Below are 24,813 nucleotides of genomic sequence, written 5' to 3' on the forward strand. Positions count from 1 at the left end.
CATCAACAGGTCCTTATGGGTTCGGCTTTTCCACATGGAAACCCTCCGATCGGTGATCGCAGCGGAACAGCCAGGGGAGTTTTTGACCTCTCTTGATCTCAAAGAGACCTATTTACACATTCCAATCTGGCCTCCCCACAGGCACTTTCTTCATTTTGCAGCGCTCGGTCGTCATTTTCAATTCAAAGTGATGCCCTTCGGCATAGCCACAGCGCCTCGGACCTTTTCCAAGGTACTGGTAGCAGTGGTGGCCTATCTCAGGAAGGAAGGGATTCAGGTCCATCCCTATCTAGACGACTGGCTTGTGTGGGTGTCTTTTGAGGAGAGTCTGTGGGCAACCGACAAAGTGGTTGGGTTGCTTCAGTCGCTTCGTTAGGTGATCAACTTCCCTAAGTGCAACCTAACGCCTTCCCAAACGCTGGAATACTTGGAGGTGTGCTTCGATACCCAAACAGGGATAGTTTCTCTTCCTTCAGCTCGAGCACAGCGGTTACAGGCTCAGTTACGAGCACTGTTTCAAACTCCGAACCCGCAGGCTTGGGACTATGTACAAGTTCTAGGTGCCACGGCCTCCACCTTGGATGTGGTAAAGTGGGCCAGAGCTCACATGCACCCCCTTCAGTGGCACCTTTTGAGCCTTTGGTTCGGGTGCCATGTTCGGCCTATCTTCACACAATCATGCACTGGTGGTTAATTCAAAAGAATCTGGTGTCGGGCATTCCTCTGGCAACCTCGGATTGGAAAGTAGTGACCATGGATGTGTCACTGTCTGGCTGGGGGGCTCATTGCCTGCAACAGATGGCCCAGGGTGTTTGGACTTTCGACAGAGGCGTCATGGTCCATCAACCGCTTGGAGTTATGGGCGATTCGTCTGGCCTTCGGGAGTTTCTGTCTCTTCCTCGCAGTTGCCCAGTTCGAGTTCTTTCGGACAATGCGACGGCGGCCACCTACGTAAACCGTCATGGGGGCACCAGGAGTGCACCCCTAGCGCGCGAGGCGGTTCTGATCTGCCGTTGGGCAGAGACTCATCTCTCTTTCTTGACAGTGGCTCATTTAGCAGGGTCACAGAATGTGCAAGCGGACTTTCTCAGTTGCCACCAGTTGGAGCCAGGGGAGTGGACGCTCTCCCCTCTGGCCTTTGATCAGATAACTGCCCGTTGGGGGATGCCAGAGATGGACTTAATGGCCACCACATTCAATGCGAAGGTTCCTCGTTTCTTCAGCAGGGGACGAAAGCTGGGCTCAGAAGGCATCAATGCCCTTCTTTAACCTTTGCCCAGGGGCCTGCTCTATTCCTTTCCCCCGTGGCCAATGGTAGGCAGGTTACTGACTCACACTGCCAGTCATCCCGGTCGAGTGATCCTGGTGGCCCTGGATTGGCCCAGACGTCCCTGGTACGCAGATGTGATCAGGTTTCTGTTCGATCGTCCTTTTCTGCTACCGGCGCAGGACGGTCTTCTGCTGCAGGGGCCAGTCTCGATGGAGGATCCCTCCCCCTTTGGTCTTACGGCTTGATCCTTGAAAGGGAGAGGTTGAGAAGAAAAGGATATCCGGACGGGGTTATCGCTACGATGCTGTAGGCTCGGAAAAGATCCACCTCGATAGCTTATGCTAGGGTGTGGCGTACCTTCGATTTGTGGTGTGCGAGTTCGGGATTGTCTGCGGCTTCAGCTTCAGTATCGGTTATCCTCGCGTTTCTTCAGGAGGCTGTACAAAAATCACTCTCGTTGAGTTCTGTTAAGGTGCAGGTGGCAGCTCTGGCACGTTTTAGAGGCCGTCTTCAGGGGGTGTCCATCACCTTCCACCCGGATGTGGTTCATTTCTTGAGGGGCGTAAATTGTTTGCGCCCTCCTCACATGCCAGTTCTGCCATCCTGGAACCTTAATCTAGTTCTCAAAGTGCTTCATCGTCCTCCTTTCAAACCCTTATCGGGGATTACGATTAAGGATCTCACCTTGAAGGCGATTTTCCTAGTAGTCATTACTTCCTCTTGGAGAATTTCAGAGTTGCAGGCCCTTTCTTGCAGAGACTCCTTCCCCCGTTTTACGGAGGCGGGGGTATCGATTAGGACAGTTCCTTCGTTTTTGCCCAAGGTGGTTTCTCGTTTCCACTTGGGTCAGTCCATTAATTTGCCGGCCTTCCGCCAGGAAGATTACCCTGAGCAATTCCGGGCTCTTTGCTGCCTCAACGTGAGACGGGCTCTTCTCAGGTATTTGGAGGTGACGAATGAATTTAGTCTTTCTGACCATCTCTTTGTCTTTTTTTGGAGGCAATAAAAGAAGGGTCATATGGCATCCAAGGACACCATAGCCCGTTGGTTACCGGAGGCCTTCTCTTTGGCATACATGGCATTGGCAAGCAAGCCCCCTTGCAAGTTTGTGCTCATTCTACGTGAGCTCAAGCTTCCTCCTATGCAGAGTCCCGTTTGGTTTCCCTGGAAGATACCTGCAGGGCAGCTACATGGGCTTCGGTCCATACATTCACTCGTCATTATCGGGTGGATGTGGCAGCTCGTCAACATGCGGTGTTTGGCTCGTTGGTGATTTCTGCTGGGTTGGGGGTGTCCTGCCCCTACTTGAGGACTGCTTGGGTACATCCCACAAGTCTCTGGATTGATCTGTGGGACACCATGGAAGGAAAAATTAATTCTTACCTGATAATTTTTCTTTCCATTAGGCCCACCAGATCAATCCAGAGGCCCCCCCCCCCCCCCCCCCCCCCGGGGTTTACTATCTGCGGTTTTGTTGCAGTTGGTTAGGGTTTTTTTTGGGTTCCGTTCTGAATGTTTGATTAAAAAATAAAATAAATAAATGTAGAAGTGGTGGAAGTGTGTTGGGCAATTGGTGTGACAATGTCAGGAGAGTTTTCTATTGTTTCCATTCCACTGCTTTGGTATCGTTCATACTGAGGTTCAGCTGGCTGCACAGGTCCATATATAGCAAACCTCAGAGGTTCTCTCTATCTCCACCTGCTGGTAGAGGGACACAACCCACAAGTCTCTGGATTGATCTGTTGGGACTAATGGAAAGAAAATTATCAGGTAAGAATTAATTTTTCCATGTAGAAACTTAGGCTGTGAGCCCTCCAAGCAAAGGGAAATACCTAGGGCACCTGAATCTAACTGACATTAAACTACCACTGAAATAGGCATGAGGTAACTAGAAATTAAATCAGTATATTCTTTCCTTCTATCACACTCTCTTCTTCCAGTTCCGTCTTGGAACAGGACAGTTTTGCTCCAGCAGTGGAGCCGCCTGGACGGGCTCACAAGTGATTGCACACACCCTCCACGGGTAATGCAAAATTTTTGTGTGTGACTGCCTCCTTTGATGAGAGCAGATTTCACCCCCTCTCCCCCACCCCCCAGCTCCTGCAGTGGAGCCGCCTGGATGGGCTGACGTGTGATTGCATACCCCTCCATGGGTTTGAATGCACAATTTTTGTATGTGATTGCCTCCTTTAGAGAGAGCAGATTTTACCCCCCTTCTCCCTCCAGCTCCTGCAGTTTTGTTCTGGGACTTTGAAGAGTTGAACTTTTTGAATATAATGTTGTGTTCTAGTAAATTCTGTGACAGGAGAATAAGAAATCTAGGATAGATGAACAGTTCTTGTGTTTCTCTGCAGGTACATAGAGATCCCCGGTTTGACAACCTCTCAGGAGAGTACAACCCAGAAGTATTTGAGAAAACGTACGGCTTCCTGAGGGATATCAAGGAGGCAGAGGAGGAGGTAATTTTTATTCTTTTGACTTACAGATGAAAAGTAGCAAATTAAAGCAAAGTGAGGCTTAGTCTCAGGAAATCAAGTTTGCCCATGAGTGTGGAAAGTAGGTATTCCTAAAATGCCTCTTTTCCCTTGTTGGTACCAGTAAAAGGAACAAATGAGACCCGCAGAGCTACTTCTTCCTCTGTCTTCTCCTCTTCCAAGCTCCATCCCTTGCTCTGCCAACTCCCTACACATTTCCTAACTTAATCACATTAATTATTACTTGTTATGTGCATGACTTCAGGTACAGAGTCATATGGCTATGCAGTACTAGATCTTTGTCTATCAGGAATGAGTGCATTCAAGCTATGAGCACAATGTTCTTCTAATGCAGGGGTTCTCGAGCCAGTCCTTGGAACACACCAGATATCCATTGTATACAAATTGATTTCATGCATTTGTTTTTGGAAAGTAAGATTTGTTTCTGGAAACGTTATGTGATTGTTTTAATGTTGATTTTATTTATGTATTATTGTACCCCGCTTTGGAGTTAGAGGGCTAAAATGTTTTGAAAATAAATTGTGGGTATCCCAAAACCCTCACTGGCTGGGTGTGTCCCGAGGACTGGCTTGAGAACTCCTGTTCTAATATAAGCCTTTTTGTGAAAATCGATTAAACACTTTTTTTTTTTTAGGTACAAGTCCATTTTCCATAAGAATCCATACCCTTAGAAGACGAAGAACAAACTATAGAATCTTTAGTTGATGTTTGGACTGATATGATTAAAATAAATAGATCAATTATTCAGAATGAGTTGCATTATGCCACTTTGTTACAATATTGTAGAATAAGAAAAATTCCAAATTTCTTAGGATTATGAAGGAGCCTCATTTGTTGACGAAACCTTTCTCAACCAGTGGTGTTCAATCCTGAACAAATGTTCTTTGGACCTTATGATCCTGATTATTGAGACATCCAAAAAGAAAAATGATATATTAAGACCCATAGTCGCTGACAAATTGGGTCGTGCTCCAATGTTTTTAGAAGAATTGTGAATAAATTTTTGGTTTGAACATGAGCTGTGAGAAGTTTTGTTGCTCTACTCTTCTATATTTTTTGGTGCCCCCTTTTCAGTAGAGTATTTTTCCTTCTGTTTGTGACTGTCTTGTGTAAATAAAATGCACTAAACTTCAGCACACATTTTTCTCACGTTTTTATTATATCGTCTCGTGGGGGAACATTAATCAGAGGCCTATAGGAGGAGAAGAAAGCAGAGGAGAAGCGGTCCAAAGAAAAGGAAACTTCTAGATTGGGAAATTCAGCTGTAGTCCTCTAATTTTAAATTGACCTGTTTTCTAGCATTTATATGATATACATACCTACCTATATTTATTCATTTATGTTGTGGTTATTTTGAAAACCAGACTTAGTTGCAGCCCTTGAGTACCCAGTGTTAAGATCCCCAGCTCTATAATGTGCCTGAATCTAGGATATTGTTAGCAGTAAGGTTGACTTGTACAGATTAGAGATTAAGGCTCTATTCCGTGCCAAAACATAAGAAATGCTGCTCAGAGTCAGATCAAGGTCCAGTGAGCCCAGCATCCTGTATCAGACAGTGGCCATTAGTACCTGGCGAATCCCAAAAAGTACATCTGTCTGTCTTAGCTTATGGAGGTTCTGGCCAGTAAGATTATGTAGTGGATAGGATTGATGGTGAATATAAGTTGTGAGTAGAGGACACAGTGTCTGTGTTGGTGAGTAGACTTAGATTTGGTTGGGAGGAATATGCTGCGTCTGTATTGGTGAGTAGACTTATAAGTACATAAGTATTGCCATACTGGGAAAGACCAAAGGTCCATCGAGCCCAGCATCCTGTTTCCAACAGTGGCCAATCCAGGTCACAAATACCCAGCAAAATCCGAAAAATGTACAAAACATTTTATACTGCTTATCCCAGAAATAGTGGATTTGGTGTAGCTTGGTAGGGATACTCGCCAACACAGATGCAGCATATTCCTCCCAAGCTACACCAAGTCTGCTCACCAATACACAGCATATTCCTTCCAACCTACACCAAGTCTACTCACCAACACAAACGCAGCATATCCCTCCCAAGCTTACAACAAGTCTATGCTGCATCTGTGTTAGCGAGTAGACTTGGTGTAGCTTGGTAGGGATACTCGCCAACACAGACGCAGCATGTTCCTCCCAAGCTACACCAAGTCTACTCGCCAACACAGACGCAGCATATCCCTCCCAAGCTTACAACAAGTCTGGCTGCATCTGTGTTGGTGAGTAGACTTGGTGTAGCTTGGGAGGAACATGCTGCGTCTGTGTTGGCGAATAGACTTGGTGTAGGTTGGAAGGAATATGCCGTTTGTGTGTTGGTGAGTAGACTTGGTGTAGCTTGGGAGGCATATGCTGCGTCTGTGTTGGCGAGTAGGGTTGTGTGTAGGACAGGGATGCCATATGTATAAATGGATGTGTAATTTGAATGTAAAAGAAATGCACTTAGCATGGGAGGGACTGTGTATGTTGTTAGTAGTGTTTAGAGAGTTGCTGTGTGTATCCATAGTAGAGTTCTATGTTATGCAGATAATTTGGATTATAAAATGATTGTGGTCTCTCACAGGTTGTTCAGAAGGCACTGAAGAAAACTCAAGATCCAATAGAAAAGGAGAAGTTACAACAGCTCCTACAGAGAATGGTGAGCTTAGCGTTCCTATATTTGGTGACCTGTTTTGAACTCTTCTCTAAAAAGAATCATCATCCTAATTAGGGGAGGCTCTCCATATTGGCCATCAATTGATCTTGTCATCAGTTGTGGAATTCTGATTCACCTATAGAAATAAATTGCAACATTCAATCCTTTTCTCTTCACTGTTGTAGTACACAATTTTTTAATTAGTAGATATTATTTCAAATGGGAGGAAAAAAGCCTCAGCCGTCATAAGCTCATGCTGTGGAAATGAGCCATTGTCCATTCCACTCCGTCATTCTGACAAGAGTACCACAGCTGCCTATTGGCTAAGACCAATCACTGGCAAAAAAAACCTCCCCCCAATTTTTTCTTTCAATTAATTCTCATTACTTATTTCACAATACTTGCAGCAAACAAATAAATCTCCTGTGCATAATATCTAATGTCCAATTGCACAGTAAAAACAGCACTTAGCTTTCAACGTGAACGTTTTAAGCTAAACTTTGCTTGTGGAATTGTTCATGGTTTTTTGTTCTTGTCATCCGTTGGCAATCTTTCCAGTACATACTGATAGATGAGGTCTTCTAGCATCCCTGGCTGTGCTTCTTCCTTTGTTTGCATTGGGAAGGAATGTCATCTTCTGGGGTGTGAGTGTGACACAAGTTTGGGTGATGTCTTATTGAGAGTGTAATCGTAAAATGTCTCCTTGATCTGTTTACTTTGTAAAAATGATTTTTCAATGTGAGGACCGACTCCAGCCATAAAAATCTGGTTGGCTTATTGACTTTCAAAATAGACAATAAGTGGTAGTAAGTATTGTGGTTTAGTGTGTTATGTATCAACACAAGAATTTTGAACAAAGAATTTAATTCAATCGGTAACCAGTGCAGTTCCTTCATAATTGGGCTGATATGTTGGAAGAGCCCTGATATGCAGTTCTGTAGTTTTGCAAAAAGGTCAAATGCTCAGATGTGGAAGACCAAAATAGAGTGAATTATAATAGTCCAGTTTTAAAACAATCATTTATTTGTTACATTTGTATCCCACATTTTCCCACGTATTCGTAGGTTCAGTGTGGCTGACATAGTGCCGGAGAGGCGTTTGCAGACTCCAATGTGAACAAATACAATATGATGTTGTGGTAAAATAAAGTTGATGTGGTACAGTCAAATTAGGAATCGTAGGGTTGTGTTATCATATCATGTTATCATATAGTGTATAACCAAGTCTTCCGCATTAATTGTACTGGCCGATATCCAAAGTGATTTATTTATTGATTGAGATTGATTAATTGCCTTTATGAAGAGACTCACCCAAGGCGATGTACATCATAGGCAGGAGCTTCTCCTGCTCGCTTAAATCACATACTGCTGCCTAAGTGGGGATGTTCAGGGCTACTTAACTGGAAAGTACCACTGAATATCCATACAGACCATTCAACAAAAATGTGGGCAGGTCAGGGTCAGCATTGGGGAGGAACCAGGCCTTATGCAGGTGCTGGCAGCATTCAGCCTCCGAAATTACCCCCCAGCCTGAAACCATCAGAGCACATCCCTTGGTGGTCCTAGTGGAGTCTTTGGGGGCAGGAGCAAAGCCCCCTCGCTCCTGCCCCTTGTGGCTGCTATTTGGACATGGTTGCCATGCCCTCTTGTGGCAGCTGCAGTGGACAGGACCGAAGAGGCTTCACTCCTGCCCCCAGTGACTCCACTAGGACCACCAGGGAGGCAGGTAGGCCTGGGGGGAGTTGCTCTGATGCTTGTAGGCTGGGGGGGGGGGGACAGGTTAGGAGGGAGGGGCAATTTCAGAGGCCGGGAGTGGAATACGGAGGGCTTTTAAGGATGAAAATGGTTATACAAGTCTCAGCTGATAACTTTCTTATGCGGACCCCAGCTGAATATAAGCTGGGACCTACTTAGGCTCTGGCCGCCATCCCCATCTAATTTAACCCCCAATATTCAGTGTCCAGCACTGACTATTGGAGGTTAATTTAGCCGGTGACGGTTAGCGTTTAAGAAAAAAAAAAAACGCTGACTGAATATCAGGAGGGACAGTCTTCAGTTTGGGTAACAACCACAGCTTTAAAAAAAAAGAAGGATTTCACCTCTGCCCAAATTAATTTATTTATATCGCACTAGGTGGTGTACAATAAAACATACAAAATTCTAAGTCACTACAAACTAAAGTTTAAACATAACATCCTGAAAAGATCTGAATACAGTCACTTAACCCTCCATTGCCCCATGTAAGCCACATTGAGCCTGCCATGAGTGGGAAAGCGCGGGGTACAAATGTAACAAAAAAAAAAATCTGAAATTATAATATCCATGAAAAATCCGAATTAAATTAACTTTCAACTTTCAATTATAGGCTTTCTGAAACAGGTCTTTAATATCGTCCTAAATGGTAACTAATTACTTGTTTCTTGAAAGTTAATTCTGCATCAATAATTACACCTAAACTGTGAATCTGATTCACAATCTTTACATCCTGGTCACCTATCATCTGAGATGTACCATGAACTACCATCACCTCTGCGTTGGGCATGGGCTTCCATTAGGCATAAATTTGGATTATACTCTACTACATCTCACTTTCTATTATTGGAAATGTGGACTTTCCGCCCAGGGTATCTGATTCCAGATTCCAGTCCTGGGCTGACAGAGGTACCTGTGCAACATGCCTTGGATAAAGACCATTTACTATGTTACTATAAGACGAACCCAAAATGTTACTATATCAAACGATACAAACCACATGTCTCCTTACTCCAGCTGACTGGTTTACTTATCTTCAGTTAAGCCATTATATTGGTACCCTGTTACACTATTACCCAGAAGACTTTTCAGAATTACCCTTTGATGAAAAATGTCCTCTTCCAGCTGTGGACCGATGATATGGGAATATGAAACTACAGCTCTCCCATCTTCCAAAGATTGTAGATCGGTGGGCCCATGATTTTGGCTCTTATACATTAGACTCTTGCCTCCAAAGCTTAACTGACAGTTCTCGTTTGGTGGACAATGTTCAGTTGCAGGAAGTTCACTATAAATTTCTTATGAGAATGTATATACACCCTTCTAGAGCTAAAAAAATGAGTCTTCCCTCTGATGGCACTTGCCCTCAATGTCATGCAGCTAATGCTTCCTATCGACACTGTATTTGGACTGATCTCTGGCAACACTTGAGCATGCTTTATAATAGAAATTGTTGTGTCACTCCCCAGATGTGCTTACTGGATGATTTCTCAGTGGTGGTAGAGGATACTCAGCTTTCTACACTATTTCTCCAAAAGGCAACTCTAGTAGCGAAGAGATGTATTTTGTTGCAGTGGATTCGGCTAGATCCACCCACTTTGATGTTATGGTGGAATCAGATGTACGAATTGCTTAACATGGAACGCTTATCTGTGGACTCCAGATCAGGCCGGGTACATGGGGGTGGGTGAGGCATAGGATAGTGGTTTTGGCTAGGTCCCTTGGTGTTTGTTGCACCTTTTATCTTTGTATTTCTTTTTTTACTTGAAATCAGTAAAGATATTCACACACACAATCTTCCATAACATAAAGAATATCAAAGTTAACCTGTAAAGAAGAGAGAAAGTCAAATCCTATAGACCAGGTGATATTAACAGACAGTAAACCACACACAAAGTTATCAAAGAATTGCTACCTACTAACACATCAGCCCAATTAAAATTTCTATCTGAAATGTTGTGCAAGTTCATATTAGAATAGAATAAAAATAATACCCCATCCTCCTCGTCTATCTTCTATGAATGCCCATTCCCAAGTAATACAACCAGGATTCCGTTACACATAGTATATCTAGTTTCATAGAACAAATGAAATAGAAAGATAAACACAAATAGGAATAGAGGTGTGGTAGGAGGAGCTGGCTAAACTAAAGGTGGACAAAGCGATGGGGCCGGATGACATACATCTGAGGGTAATGAAGGACCATTTTAATGCTTCTTTAGAGTCGGGGGTGGTCCCAGATTGCTGGAGAAGGGCAAATGTGGTCCCTCGCCACAAAAGCAGAAGTAAAGAAGAGGTTGGGAACTTCAGGCCAGTAAGTCTTTCTGTGGTAAGTAAATTAATGGAAATACAAACCAAAAAGGTAAAGGACCCCCCTACACACAACAGCCATATCCAGAAGTAGGGGTGGACCAAGAAAACTCTTGCAGCCAGCTGGGTAGTACCTGTAACTTTATTAGGCACCTCATCTGTTGGACCCAACACGGGACCGTGTTTCAACGGGACTCACCCATCTGCCTCAGGGATGACACACTTAATATGGGATGAATTGGTAATGAATCGGTGCAAGATGTGATTTATGGACTACCAAAAGTGCTGGAACGTTGTGTCTATAAAGATGCGGGTTTGACATTGATGCCAGGCAAAATAGTAGAGGCTATTATAAAGAAAATTACAGAGCACATTCAAAAGCATGGATTAATGAGACAAACATAGTAGATGACGGCAGAAAAAAGACCTGCACGGTCCATCCAGTCTGCCCAACAAGATAACTCATATTTGCTACTTTTTGTGTATGCCCTACTTTGATTTGAACCTGTGCTTTTTAGGGCACAGACCGTATAAGTCTGCCCAGCACTACCCCCGCCTCCCAACCACCAGTCCCGCTTCCCACCACCAGCTCTGGCACAGACCGTATAAGTCTGCCCAGCACTATCCCCGCCTCCCAACCACCAGCCCCACCTCCTGATCTTGACTAAGCTTCTGAGGATCCATTCCTTCGGCACAGGATTCCTTTATGCTTATCCCACGCATGTTTGAATTCCGTTACTGTTTTCATTTCCACCACCTCCCGCGGGAGGGCATTCCAAGCATCCACTACTCTCTCCGTGAAAAAATACTTCCTGACATTTTTCTTGAGTCTGCCCCCCTTCAATCTCATTTCATGTCCTCTCGTTCTACCATCTTCCCATCTCCGGAAAAGGTTAGTTTGCGGATTAATACCTTTCAAATATTTGAACGTCTGTATCATATTACCCCTGTTTCTCCTTTCCTCCAGAGTATACATGTTTTGTTCAGCAAGTCTCTCCTCATACGTCTTGTAACGCAAATCCCATACCATTCTCGTAGCTTTTCTTTGCACCGCTTCGATTCTTTTTACATCCTTAACAAGATACGGCCTCCAAAACTGAACACAATACTCCAGGTGGGGCCTCACCAACGACTTATACAGGGGCATCAACACTTCCTTTCTTCTGCTGATCACACCTCTCTCTATACAGCCTAGCAACCTTCTCGCTACGGCCACCGCCTTGTCACACTGTTTGGTCGCCTTCAAATCCTCAGATACTATCACCCCAAGATCCCTCTCTCCGCCCGTACCTATCAGACTCTCCCCGCCTCGCGTGGATTTCTATGGATTTAGTGAGGCGAAATCTACATTTCTTTGAAAGGATGAACAAACTTGTGGATAAAGATGAGCTGGTTGATTATTGTGTATCTGGATTTTCAAAAGGCATTTGACAAAGTACCTCATGAAAGACTCATGGAGAGTCATGGAGTAGAAGATAGTGTTCTATTGTGGATTAAAATACTGGTTAAAAGATAGAGAGTAGGGTTAAATGCTCAGTATTCTACATAAGTACATAAGTATTGCCACACTGGGACAGACCAAGGGTCCATCAAGCCCAGCATCCTGTTTCCAACAGTGGCCAATCCAGGTCACAAATACCTGACAAGATCCTGAAAAAGTTCAATACATTTTATGCTGCTTATCCCAGAAAAAAGCAATGGATTTTCCCCAAGTCAATTTAATAATGGTCTATGGACTTTTCCTTTAGGAAGCTGTCCAGACCTTTTTCTAAACCCCACTAAGCTAACCAACTTTACCACATTGTCTGGCAACGAATTCCAGAGTTTAATTACACGTTAAGTGAAGAAATATTTTTTTTTCCCGATTCGTATTAAATTTACTACTTTGTAGCTTCATCGCATGCCCCCTAGTCCTAGAATTTTTGGAAAGAGTAAACAAACAGTTCACATCTACCCGTTCCACTCCACTCATTATTTTATAGACCTCTATCATATCTCCCCTCAGCCGTCTTTTCTCCAAGCTGAAGTGCCCTAGCTGCTTCAGCCTTTCCTCATAGGGAAGTCTTCCCATCCCCTTTATTCTTTTAGTCGCCCTTCTCTGTACCTTTTCTAATTCCACTATATCTTTTTTCAGATGTGGTGACCAGAATTGAACACAATATTCAAGGTGAGGTCGCAGCATGGAGTGATACAAAGGCATTATAACGTCCTCATTTTTGTTTTCCATTCCTTTCCTAATAATACCTAACATTCTATTGTGTGCAGTTCTGGTCACCGCATCTCAAAACGACCCAAAGGAGGGTAGTCAGAGAAGCTTTCTGTGCACATGGGTTTGCCTGGGATCATATCAACGATGGCAGCATCACCAGACATCAGGAAGGTCGTAACCTGCTCCAACGATGGCAAAGCCTCTGGCTTATGGAGATTTATTCTAAACTCCATGTAATCTCCGTATTCATTAAAAAGCTCCAAGTGCAGAAATGAATTCCCTACGGTTCATAATATGTACGAAGATGTCATCTGCAAAGGCTGCCACCTTGAAACAGGTAAAACAGACACAAAATCCACAAATATCTGGTCGATCATGTAGGTCCCGCAACAAAGGGTCCAACATCAAAACAAAAAGCAGTGGAGAGAGTGGGCAACCCTGCCTAGTACCCCTCAGAATTGGGAATAGGTCAGACATACAATTGTTAACAGATACAGAAGTCTGAGGAGAGATATAGAGCTCTAAGCATGGAAAGAAACTACCCACAAACCCATATGTCTCCAAAGTAGCATATAAAAATCCCACTGTACCTGAATGTCTTTATTACTAATGCTGCTGGTAGCCCGAAAGATGGAAAGGCTGCAGCAGGAGCATAGCGGAGAGGTAGAGGAGTGACACTGGAGCTTGCAGAGGGGGGAGGGAGAGTGCGACAGAGAACCTGGCAGCAGGGGTGGGGGGGTGGGAGAGCGAGCAACACCAGACCTTGTGGGAACGGAGGGAGGGAGAGTGACACTGACCCTGTGGGGGGGAGGGGAGGCAGGAAGATTAGGAGAGTGACACCGAACTTGGGAGGGGGAGGGAGGGAAAGCGACATCGGACCTTGGAGGGAAGGAAGAAGGGAGGGAGAGTGACACAACCTTGCAAGGTGGGGGAGGAGGAAGAAAGGGCATGGGGTATGGGGGCAAGGGAATGAAAGAGGCAAGGATAGAGCTGGGGACTGATAGGGTGATGAGATTCAGTGGAGGGTAGATGAGGGCTAATAGGAAGGGAATGAGGGCTATGGAAGTGGGTGAAAGATGGGGAAAGATAGGGGTTTAGAAGACTGGATATTAAGTGAGAGACAGAGGGAGCAAAAGTAAAAGCTAGTAGGTAGATGACAAGTGAAACAGAGACTAAGGTGAGAGAAATGGGGGCGGGCATGAAATGAAAGGTCACTGCCAAACAGATGTAGAGAAGGAAAGGAAGAAGCCAAGAGGAGATGTGCCTGCTTTGTGAAATGTATGTCTGTTCTATTTTTGTATTTTGCAGAGTGCAGGGGAAAATACATTTCTGTTTCTCTTTTGGATTTCTTGAGGGAGTTCTCTATTTCAGTTTTTCTGTGGTTCCCTGTTTTGTATAGTGAGAAAAGAATTAAATGTGCTTGGAGTTGTAGAATGATTAGAAAAATTAGTGCTCATTATTGCTTGTTATGTGAATGAATATTCCATCACTGTTTTATTAGTGCTTGCCATACCAGTCCAGTATTATTACATTTTAAGGGCATTTCTTTTAATTCGTGTATGCAGTCCTTACATGCACATGATTTTTGCATTTTAAACCCAAAGGTAAATCTTAAGTGTGGTTAAACAGCGAGGCTTCTGTGGATAGGGACAGAGTTTGCGGGGTTGGGGGACAAACTTTGTCCCCACGTCATTCTCTAGTCTGCAGTTCAAAGGTGTCTATCGACAAACATCACTTGACTATCAAAAATGGGAAGAGAAGACTCACATTAACATCATCATCACTGGACATATAGACTCCAGCAAGTCCACTACTTCTGGACATCTTATCTACAAATGTGTCAGTACTGATAAGAGAACGATTGAGAAGTTTGAAAAGAAAGCCGCTGAGATGGGAAAAGGGTCCTTCAAGTATGCCTGGGTGTTAGACAAACTGAAGGCAGAAAGTGAGCGTGGTACCACCATTGGCATCTCCCTTTGGAAGTCTGAGACCAGCAAATACTATGTCACCATCATTGATGCTCCTAGCCACAGAGATTTCATCAAGAATATGATCACTGGCACATCTCAGGCTGATTGTTGCTGGTGTTGGTGAATTTGAAGCTGTTTATTTCCAAGAATGGACAGACTCATGAGCATGCCCTCCCTGGGTGGAAAGCAGCAGATTGTTGGTGTTAATAAAATGGATTCTACTGAATCACCTTACAACCAAAAGATAGATGAGGAGACTGGATATTACCCAGATACTGTAGCTTTTGTGCCAATTTCTGGCTGGTACAACTCTGCTTGAAGCTCCGTGGACCCCCTTGCTAGAAGGAAGGGTGGTGGGGTGATGCATTTTTTTTTGGGGGGGGGGGGGGTGCATGCAGCAGTGACCCACCCTGGGTGGTAAGCCAGCTAGATACACCAGTGTAAATATCTGTTACTTATATTAGTTGTGGTGATACTGAAAGCTAGATTGAACGATAGGTTGTGAGGATCAGGGTTAAGAATCTTGGATCCTTGTAGTAGCAGGAAGGAAATTGTGCAGGCTAGCCAAACATACATTGTTTATTTGCTCTGGTATGAACACTCTGAGGCAGAGGCTTCAGCAGGGTGCATCTAATTCACTCTTGTTTTCTAGGTACAGCAGGAAACAGCTGGAAGAAATGGGCAGAGGCAGCGGGAGCGACTGCAGATCTTCAAACGCCAGCAAAGGAAATTGGCGAAAGAGGGCAAAAAGCCGTTCTATCTGAAGAAATGTAAGTAGATTTTCTGTGCATGGTAGACTGAGTCCTAAAAAAGTCTGTAATAAACTGATGGGAGGATTATGTTCTTTCTCCAGGCCTGGCCTTGTGAAAGCAGGCAGTATGTGTCAGCAGTTTGCAGGTTCTCATACAGCCCATAAAACACTCAAGCAGGAATGGTGCTGATTGACATTGGAGAGGTGTAGGAAATATTTTAGGGGTGGTGAGACATTTTGAATCTGATCTGAGGGTCAGAAATAGAGTAGCAGAGGATGATAACATAGTAAATGACGGCATCTGCTCGCCATAACAGAAACCTGGCTCTGCCCTTATGACTCTGCTTCAGTCACAGCCCTCTGCCATGGCGGTTATCTTTTTTCACATACTCCTCGCCCTGCTGGTCGCAGGGGCGGTGTTGGATTACTTCTCTCTCCCTCCTCCATATTTCAACCCCTTCTTCCACCTCAATCTCACTGTTTTTCCTCCTTTGAGGTCCACCCTATCCGCCTTTTCTCTCCTCTGCCTCTTAGAATAGCGGTCATTTATCGTCCCCCTGATAAGTCCCTTTCATCCTTTCTCAGTGACTTTGATGCTTGACTTGCCTTCTTCCATGATCCTTCCTCCCCCTCTCTCATCCTTGGTGACTTTAATATTCCTGCTAATGATCCTTCTAACTCTTATATTTCCAAGTTACTCGCTTTAACATCCGCCTTTAATCTCCAACTATGCTCCACCTCCCCCACTCATCAAAATGGTCACTGTCTTGATCTTATCTTCTCCTCCAACTGTTCACCCTCTAGTTTCCTTGCCTCTGATCTTCCCCTCTCTGATCACCATCTTATAACTTTTACACTTAAATCTCCTCCCTCCCAATCCCGTCCTATCTTATCTAATTTCTCTAGGAATCTTCATGATATTGACCCTTCATCTCTATCCTCCCATGTTTCAAACCTCCTCTCTACTGTGGCACCATCCACGTCTGTCAACGAGGCTGTTTCTTCTTACAACAATACTCTATCCTCTGCCTTAGACACTCTTGCACCTTTGATGACCCGCCCTGTAAGGCGTACAAAACCCCAACCTTGGCTGACTTCAAATATCCGCTACCTACGTTCCTGTACCCGCTCCGCCGAACGCCTCTGGCGGAAATCTCAGGCCCTTGCTGATTTCTTACACTTTAAGTTCATGCTGACCTCCTTCCAATCTGCTCTTTTACGCGCCAAACAGGATTATTATATCCAACTGACTAACTCTCTTGGCTCTAACCCTCGACTTCTCTTCACCACATTGAACTCAAGGTGCCCCCTCCCCCTACTCCCCCTTCATTATCTCCTCAGACCCTTGCTGAATTCTTTTATGACAAGGTTCAAAAATAAACCTTGAATTCTCTACCTCACCAGCTCTCCCTCCACTAGTCCGTTCCCCTCTCTCTCCTTCCCCTCATTCCCTTTCCTCCTTTCCTGACGTTACTATTGAGGAAACTACACTTCTCCTTTCCTCCTCAAAATGTACCACCTGTTCCTCTGATCCCATTCCCACCCACCTTCTTAATGCCATCTCACCTGCTCTTATTCCTCTTATCTGTCACATTCTCAACCTCTCACTTTCCACTGTGACTGTCCCTGCTGCCTTTAAACATGCTGTGGTCACACCTCTCCTTAAGAAGCCTTCACTCGACCCTACTTGTCCCTCTAATTACCGACCCATCTCCCTCCTCCCATTTCTCTCCAAATTACTTGAGCGTGCTGTTCACCACCACTGCCTTGATTTTTCTCTCCTCACATGCTATTCTCGACCCACTACAATCTAGTTTTTGCCCTCTCCACTCAACCAAAACTGCGCTCACTAAAGTCTCCAGTGACCTATTACTGGCTAAATCCAGAGGTCTGTATTCCATCCTCATTCTTCTTGATCTTTCCGCCGCTTTTGACACTGTCGATCACAGCGTACTCCTCGATACCCTGTCCTCACTTGGATTCCAGGGCTCTGTCCTTTCCTGGTTCTCTTCCTACCTCTCCCTCCGCACCTTCAGTGTTCACTCTGGTGGATCCTCTTCTACTTCTATCCCTCTGCCTGTCGGTGTACCTCAGGGTTCTGTTCTTGGTCCCCTCCTCTTTTCTATCTACACTTCTTCCCTTGGTTCATTAATCTCATCCCATGGCTTTTCCTACCATCTCTATGCTGATGACTCCCAAATCTACCTACCTACCCCTGATATCTCACCTTGCATTCAAACCCAAAGTATCAGCGTGCTTATCTGACATTGCTGTCTGGATGTCTCAACGCCACCTGAAATTAAACATGACCAAAACCGAGCTTCTCATTTTTCCCCCCCAAACCCACCTCCTCGCTCCAACCGTTTTCTATTTCTGTTTATGGCTCTCTCATTCTCCCTGTCTCTTCAGCTTCTAACATTGGGGTCATCTTTGATTCCTCTCTCTCCTTCTCTACTCATATCCAGCAGATTGCCAAGACTTGTCGTTTCTTTCTTTATAACATCCGTAAAATCCGCCCCTTTCTTTCTGAACACTCTACCAGAACCCTCGTCCACACCTTTGTCACCTCCCGTTTAGACTACTGCAGTCTGCTTCTTGCTGGCCTCCCACTTAGTCATCTCTCCAGTCGGTTCAAAACTCTGCTGCCCGTCTCCTCTTCCGCCAGGGTCGCTTTACTCATACTACCCCTCTCCTCAGGTCGCTTCACTGGCTCCCTATACGTTTTCGCATCCTGTTTAAACTTCTTCTACTAACCTATAAATGTATTCACTCTGCTGCTCCCCAGTATCTCTCCACACTCGTCCTTCCCTACTCCCCTTCCTGTGCACTCCGATCCATTAATAAATCCTTCTTATCTGTTCCCTTCTCCACTACTGCCAACTCCAGACTTCGCTCCTTCTGTCTCGCTGCACCCTACGCCTGGAATAAACTTCCTGAGCCCCTACGTCTTGCCCCATCCTTGACCATCTTTAAATCTAGACTGAAAGCCCACCTCTTTAACATTGCTTTTGACTCGTAACCACTTGTAACCTCTTATTTCCACCTACCCTCCTCTCCTCTTTCCTCTACTCATTAATTGATTTGCTTGCTTTATTTTTTTGTCTATTAGATTGTAAACTCTTTGAGCAGGGACTGTCTGTCTTCTATGTTTGTGCAGCGCTGCGTATGCTTTGTAGCGCTATATAAATGCTAAATAGTAGTAATAGTAGCAGATAAAGACCTGTACGGTCCATCCAGTCTGCCCAACAAGATAAACTCATTTTACATGGTATGTGATACTACTACTACTTAACATTTCTAAAGCGCTACTAGGGTTACGCAGCGCTGTACAGATTAACAAAGAAGGACTGTCCCTGCTCATAGGAGCTTACAATCTAAAGGATGAAATATCAAATTGGGTAGTCTAGATTTCGTCAATGGAGGTATAATGGTTATGTGCCGAAGGTGACATTGAAGAGGGCAGGGAGGGGGCTTGACGTATGTGCTCAGGGAGTTTGTTCCAAGCATAGGCGAGGCAGAAAGGGCAGAGCCTGGAGTAGGCGGTGGTGGAGAAGGGTACTGAGAGGAGGGATTTGACCTGTGAGTGGAGGTTACAGGTAGGAACGTAAGGGGAGATGAGGGTAGAGAGGTAATGAGGGGCTGCAGATCGAGTGCATTTGTAGGTAAGTAGGAGAAGCTTGAACTGTATGCGGTACTTGATCAGAAGCCAGTGAAGTGACTTGAGGAGAGGGGTGATATGGGCATATCGGTCCTGACGGAAGATAAGACGTGCAGCAGAGTACTGAACGGATTGAAGGGGGGATAGATGGCTAAGTGGGAGGCCAGTGAGGGGATAGGTTGCAGTAGTGAAGGCGAGAGGTAATGAGAGAGTGGACGAGTGTCCGGGTGGTGTGCTCCGAAATGAAAGGGCGAATTTTGCTGATGTTATAGAGAAAGAAGCGACAGGTCTTGGCTATCTGCTGGATATGCGCAGAGAAGGAGAGGGAGGAGTCGAAGATGACTCCGAGGTTGCGGGCAGATGAGACGGGGAGGATGAGGGTGTTATCAACTGAGATAGAGAGTGGAGGGAGAGGAGAAGTGGGTTTGGGTGGAAAGACAAGAAGCTCGGTCTTGGCCATGTTCAGTTTCAGGTGGCGGTTGGACATCCAGGCAGCAATGTCAGATAAGCAGGCCGATGTCTGGTGTGGAGAGATAAAGCTGAGTGTCGTCAGCATAAAGATGATATTGGAAACCATGAGATGAGATCAGCGAGCCCAGGGAGGAGGTGTAGATTGAAAAAAGAAGGGGTCCAAGGACAGATCCCTGAGGAACTCCAACAGAGAGCGGGATGGGGGTGGAGGAAGATCCATGATACATACTTTATACGTACTTTGTATGTATATCCGAGTTTGATTTGTCCTTGCCTTTCTCAGGGCACAGACCATAGAAGTCTGCCCAGTACTGTTCTTATAGTGAAGAAAGCCAGGGGTGTAGTTAGTTGAGGTACAGAGCAGCTTATGGGAGCACTAATAGAATTATAGAAAGGCATCCTGAGGACAGGATGATACAGAAAGCGTGGGAGCAGGGAGATGTAGGGAGAAGACACTGTTAAGAGGGAGCGCTGGGTTAGAAGGTTTATACCATGCTAGAATGAGCAATTCTTTCCTTGTTCTGCAGCTGAGAAGTGCAAATTGGAGCTGGCTGAAAAGTACGAGGTGTTGAAGAAGAGTGGGAAGCTGGAGAGTTTCTTGAGCAAGAAACGGAAGCGAAATGCCAGCAAGGACAAGCGCAAGATGCCTGTCCGCAAAGGCTTGTGAATTCCATGTCAGAAAGGAGCGAGGTGACTCCTCAGATCAGATACCCTGTCACGTGCTGCAACTCTGAAGAAGCATGGGACAGAAAGTGAGCTTTCAGAGAGGTCAAATGCTCATACTGGCTGAGGACCTTTACATGTCTTCTGTTGCATGCAGACACTCTTGTTCAAGCAGGAACCTTAAGAAAACGGAGCCTATTATAAATTCTTTAACTCTTTCACTCACGAACGTTTGATACAGGGTACCCATTTACTAGAGGTGTAGCAGTCTGGCACACGGCCATCCCTGCATAGGTGAGAAGAACACTGGAGGTAGTAAAGATGAATTTTGTTTGATTATTACTATTTGCATTCTGGGTTTATTTACCCTCCTACCACATACCAGTGACTGAACATGACATAGTTATTAAATGAAAGACTGCTACCTTTTTCCTGTGCTTTTGGACTTTATGGTCTGTCTTGACCCTCACTGCCGTGAGCTTTCATTCATTCAGAAATAAGCCACATTCTGTGGAACCTGGACAAGAAACGTCACATTCTGGCCTGGATATATCTGGATCCAGGTGTCAAGGAGGAGCTGGGAATAAAAGCAGCACTGGAGGGGGTCTAAGAGCCAGATGCACAAAGGTCCCGTTAAGAATCCGTCTTCATTTCCAAATTGGTAAAAATTTACTGATTTAGAAACACAGAGGGATTCACAAAAAGAATCGCATGCAAATGAGCTGCTCGTTGCTTTTGCAACCCAGCTCATTTGCATTCGATATGGGGGTAAGCCAGTTTGTGAGCTGAGCATGCGCAGAACAGTCAGTCGCTATGCGTGGCTGCTCTGTGCATGCTACAGACAGCTCTCACACGCAGACAAGCTGTGTATTTGAAAGCAATAGATTTACCTCATTTTTTTTTTGTTTTTTGCAAGCGCATAAGTACATATATAAGTACATAAGTAATGCCACACTGGGAAAAGACCAAGGGTCCATCGAGCCCAGCATCCTGTCCACGACAGCGGCCAATCCAAGCCAAGGGCACCTGGCAAGCTTCCCAAACATACAAACATTCTATACATGTTATTCCTGGGATTTTGGATTTTTCCCAAGTCCATTTAGTAGTGGTTTATGGACTTGTCCTTTAGGAAACCGTCTAACCCCTTTTTAAACTCTGCCAAGCTAACCGCCTTCACCACGTTCTCCGGCAACAAATTCCAGAGTTTAATTATGCGTTGGGTGAAGAAAAACTTTCTCCGATTTGTTTTAAATTTACTACACTGTAGTTTCATCGCATGCCCCCTAGTCCTAGTATTTTTGGAAAGCGTGAACAGACGCTTCACATCCACCTGTTCCACTCCACTCATTATTTTATATACCTCTATCATGTCTCCCCTCAGCCGTCTGTTCTCCAAGCTGAAAAGCCCTAGCCCCCTTAGTCTTTCTTCATAGGGAAGTCGTCCCATCCCAGCTATCATTTTAGTCGCCCTTGGCTGCACCTTTTCCAATTCTGCTGTATCTTTCTTGAGATGCGACGACCAGAATTGAACACAGTACTCAAGTTGTGGTCGCACCATGGAGCGACATAACGGCATTATGTCATCCTCACACCTGTTTTCCATACCTTTCCTAATAATACCCAACATTCTATTCGCTTTCCTAGCCGCAGCAGCACACTGAGCAGAAGGTTTCAGTGTATTATCGTCAATGACACCCAGATCCCTTTCTTGGTCCGTAACTCCTAACGTGGAACCTTGCATGACATAGCTATAATTCGGGTTCTTTTTTCCCACATGCATCACCTTGCAGTTGCTCACATTAAACGTCATCTGCCATTTAGCCGCCCAGTCTCCCAGTCTCGTAAGGTCCTTCTGTAATTTTTCACAATCCTGTTGCGAGTTAACGACTTTGAATAACTTTGTGTCATCAGCAAATTTAATTACCTCGCTAGTTACTCCCATCTTTAAATCATTTATAAATATATTAAAAAGCAGCGGCCCTAGCACAGACCCCTGAGGAACCCCACTAACTACCCTTCTCCATTGTGAATACTGCCCATTTAACCCCACTCTCTGTTTCCTATCCTTCAACCAGTTTTTAATCCACAATAGGACATTTCCTCCTATCCCATGACCCTCCAATTTCCTCTGTAGCCTTTCATGAGGTACCTTGTCAAACACTTTTGGAAATCCAGATACACAATATCAACCTGCTCCCCTTTGTCCACATGTTTGTTTACTCCTTCAAAGAATTGAAGTAAATTGGTAGGCAAGATTTCCCCACACAAAAGCCGTGCTGACTTGGTCTCAGTAAATGTCCTTGGATGTGCTCTGTAATTTTGTTTTTAATAATAGCCTCTACCATTTTCCCCGGCACCGACGTCAGACTCACTGGTCTATAATTTCCCGGATCTCCCCTGGAACCTTTTTTAAAAATGGGCGTTACATTGGCCACCCTCAAATCTTCCAGTACCACGCTTGATTTTAAGGATAAATTGCATATCACTAGCAGTAGCTCCACACGCTCATTTTTCAGTTCTATCAGTACTCTAGGATGAATACCATCCAGTCCAGAAGATTTGCTACTCTTCAGTTTGCTGAACTGCCCCATTACGTCCTCCAGGTTTACCGTGAAGTCAGTAAGTTTCTCCGACTCGTCCGCTTGAAATACCATTTCCGACACCAGTATCCCACCCAAATCTTCCTCGGTGAAGACCGAAGCAAAGAATTCATTCAATCTCTCCACTACGTCATTGTCTTCCTTGATCGCCCCTTTTACCCCTCGGTCATCCAGCAGCTCAACCGATTCTTTTGCCGGCTTCCTGCACAAGTGCTTTTTTTGTTTTTTTGGATGGGCATACATGTGTTGGGGCTCCGTGCCTCCCGCTGCTGGGAAAAAGTGGGTAAAACCTCTCTGCTATTCTGTGAGGAATCAACAACAGGGCTTGGTTCCACCCCCAGCTGTTCTTCTGCTTCCTTCTATTGGCCGGCTGACATCCTAGAACACCCATCTCCCTGAAGATGGACTTCCATTGGTTGGCCCAACTCCTCCTCCCTGCAGGGCTTCCCTGATGACATCATTTTAGAGCTGTGAACTGATTGAATCCAAACTTCCTGGTGTCTCCCTCCACAGAGAGGGGCTAAACCAATTGGACAGCATCAGCCTGGGATGTCCCACCTACTCACTACTGGAGGGGGACACCAGGAAGTTCGGATCCAATCAGTTCACAGCTCTCAAGTGATGTCATCAGGGAAGCCCTGAAGGGAGGAGGAGTTGGGACAGCAGCCAGCCAATGAGAGTCCATCTTCAGGGAGATGGGCGTTCTAGGATGTCAGCCGGCCAATAGAAGGAAGCAACAGCTGGGGGTGGAACCAAGCCCTGAGTGTTTCCCACAGATGCTGTTTGATGGACCCTTGTCTTCCTTGCATTTTTGGTAAGTCACCATTACATTTATGCTTTACATTTCATTACTGCCCCTCTTCCCCCCCCCCCCCCCCCCCCCCCCCAATTTCTTGCCAGTAAAATTTCATTTGAAAAAGAAACATGACATGGCTTTCATACATGCAAATAAGCTGCGTGTAAGCCGGTGTACTTTTTGTGTGTGTGTGTGTGTGTGTGTGTGTGTGTGCGCTCCATCTTCCCTGCCTTGTTTCTCCCCTTCTCCTACTTGCGATAATGAAGAACCGGCAGGTCCAGACCTCCCGTTAAAATTTCCACAGTAAAGGTAAGGACTGCTTTTGTGCATTGCATCGGTAGTGCATCGCATGCACATAATAATAGTAATTAGCTCATTATTATAGCTTTGCATTCCATTTTTGTTAGTTGGTACCGTGACAGGAAAATGGCTCGGAGAACCCTTTTGTGCGTGTTCTGGTTTACTACTTGCGCGCTGAACCGGCTAGAACTAGTTTAAAAACCATGTTGCTGGCTCGTTAAGTTTAGTGCATCTGGCCCTAAATGTGCCAAAAATGGGGTTATTTTTATATCATTCACTGGAACAAGAGTAAGTCAAGAATTTATAATGTGTTTTTAACCAATAAAAAACAAACCTGTCAACTCTTTTGTGAAGGTTTTCAGTAAATAAAAGACATAATTAGTTTACACTAACTTTTTCTTGTCATTTTTTCTCTGTTTTTCCTTTATAACAATTTTCAATATTTTTTTCTTTTCATGTTTTCTTTCTTTGTTATATATCTCCCTTTCCTCTTCATTTCTCCAAACCAACCCTTCTCTCCTGTTTTTTTTCTAAAATTTTCTGTCGTCCTTGCCAAATAGTGACTTAAATTCAAATATGAATAATCCGGGGCTTCTACTGTGCTAAATCCTACTGCAATACACTTGATCTCTGAATTCATGTTGCTTTCTTTTATTATTTCTTATGTGAAAACTCAATACTCATTATTCATACTTGGCTGAATAATATTTTTCATTATTCGTATTTGGTCGAATAGTAAAATATGCTGTTCAGTACAGTCTACTTTCAAATTGTGCCCCTTAAATAATCATCAAATGCCTTCCAAGAATATTTTCTATTTCGAATGGCAAATGTTGAAAGTGTAATGGACAAATCATAATTTCTTGAGTTTTTGTCACAGATTCTTTAAATAGTTGTATACATTTATATGGATATTGCCTAGGAA

At 44.6% G+C, this 24,813-nt stretch overlaps 1 protein-coding gene across 1 annotated transcript in view; it reads left to right on the forward strand.

Annotated features, from left to right (window-relative positions):
- Positions 1 to 20,864, forward strand: part of RRP36 (ribosomal RNA processing 36) — a 42,053-nt gene extending 21,189 nt beyond the window's left edge. The window contains exons 5-8 of the mRNA XM_030195688.1: positions 3,625 to 3,729; positions 6,338 to 6,412; positions 15,302 to 15,419; positions 20,057 to 20,864. Of these exons, the coding sequence (XP_030051548.1) occupies positions 3,625 to 3,729; positions 6,338 to 6,412; positions 15,302 to 15,419; positions 20,057 to 20,196 (438 nt within the window). The 3' untranslated portion in view covers positions 20,197 to 20,864. The remainder of the gene's footprint in view (positions 1 to 3,624; positions 3,730 to 6,337; positions 6,413 to 15,301; positions 15,420 to 20,056) is intronic.
- The last annotated feature ends 3,949 nt before the right edge of the window (positions 20,865 to 24,813 follow it).

The sequence above is a fragment of the Microcaecilia unicolor genome, chromosome 3, assembly GCF_901765095.1.
Source record: "Microcaecilia unicolor chromosome 3, aMicUni1.1, whole genome shotgun sequence".
Taxonomy (NCBI): Eukaryota; Metazoa; Chordata; class Amphibia; order Gymnophiona; family Siphonopidae; genus Microcaecilia; species Microcaecilia unicolor.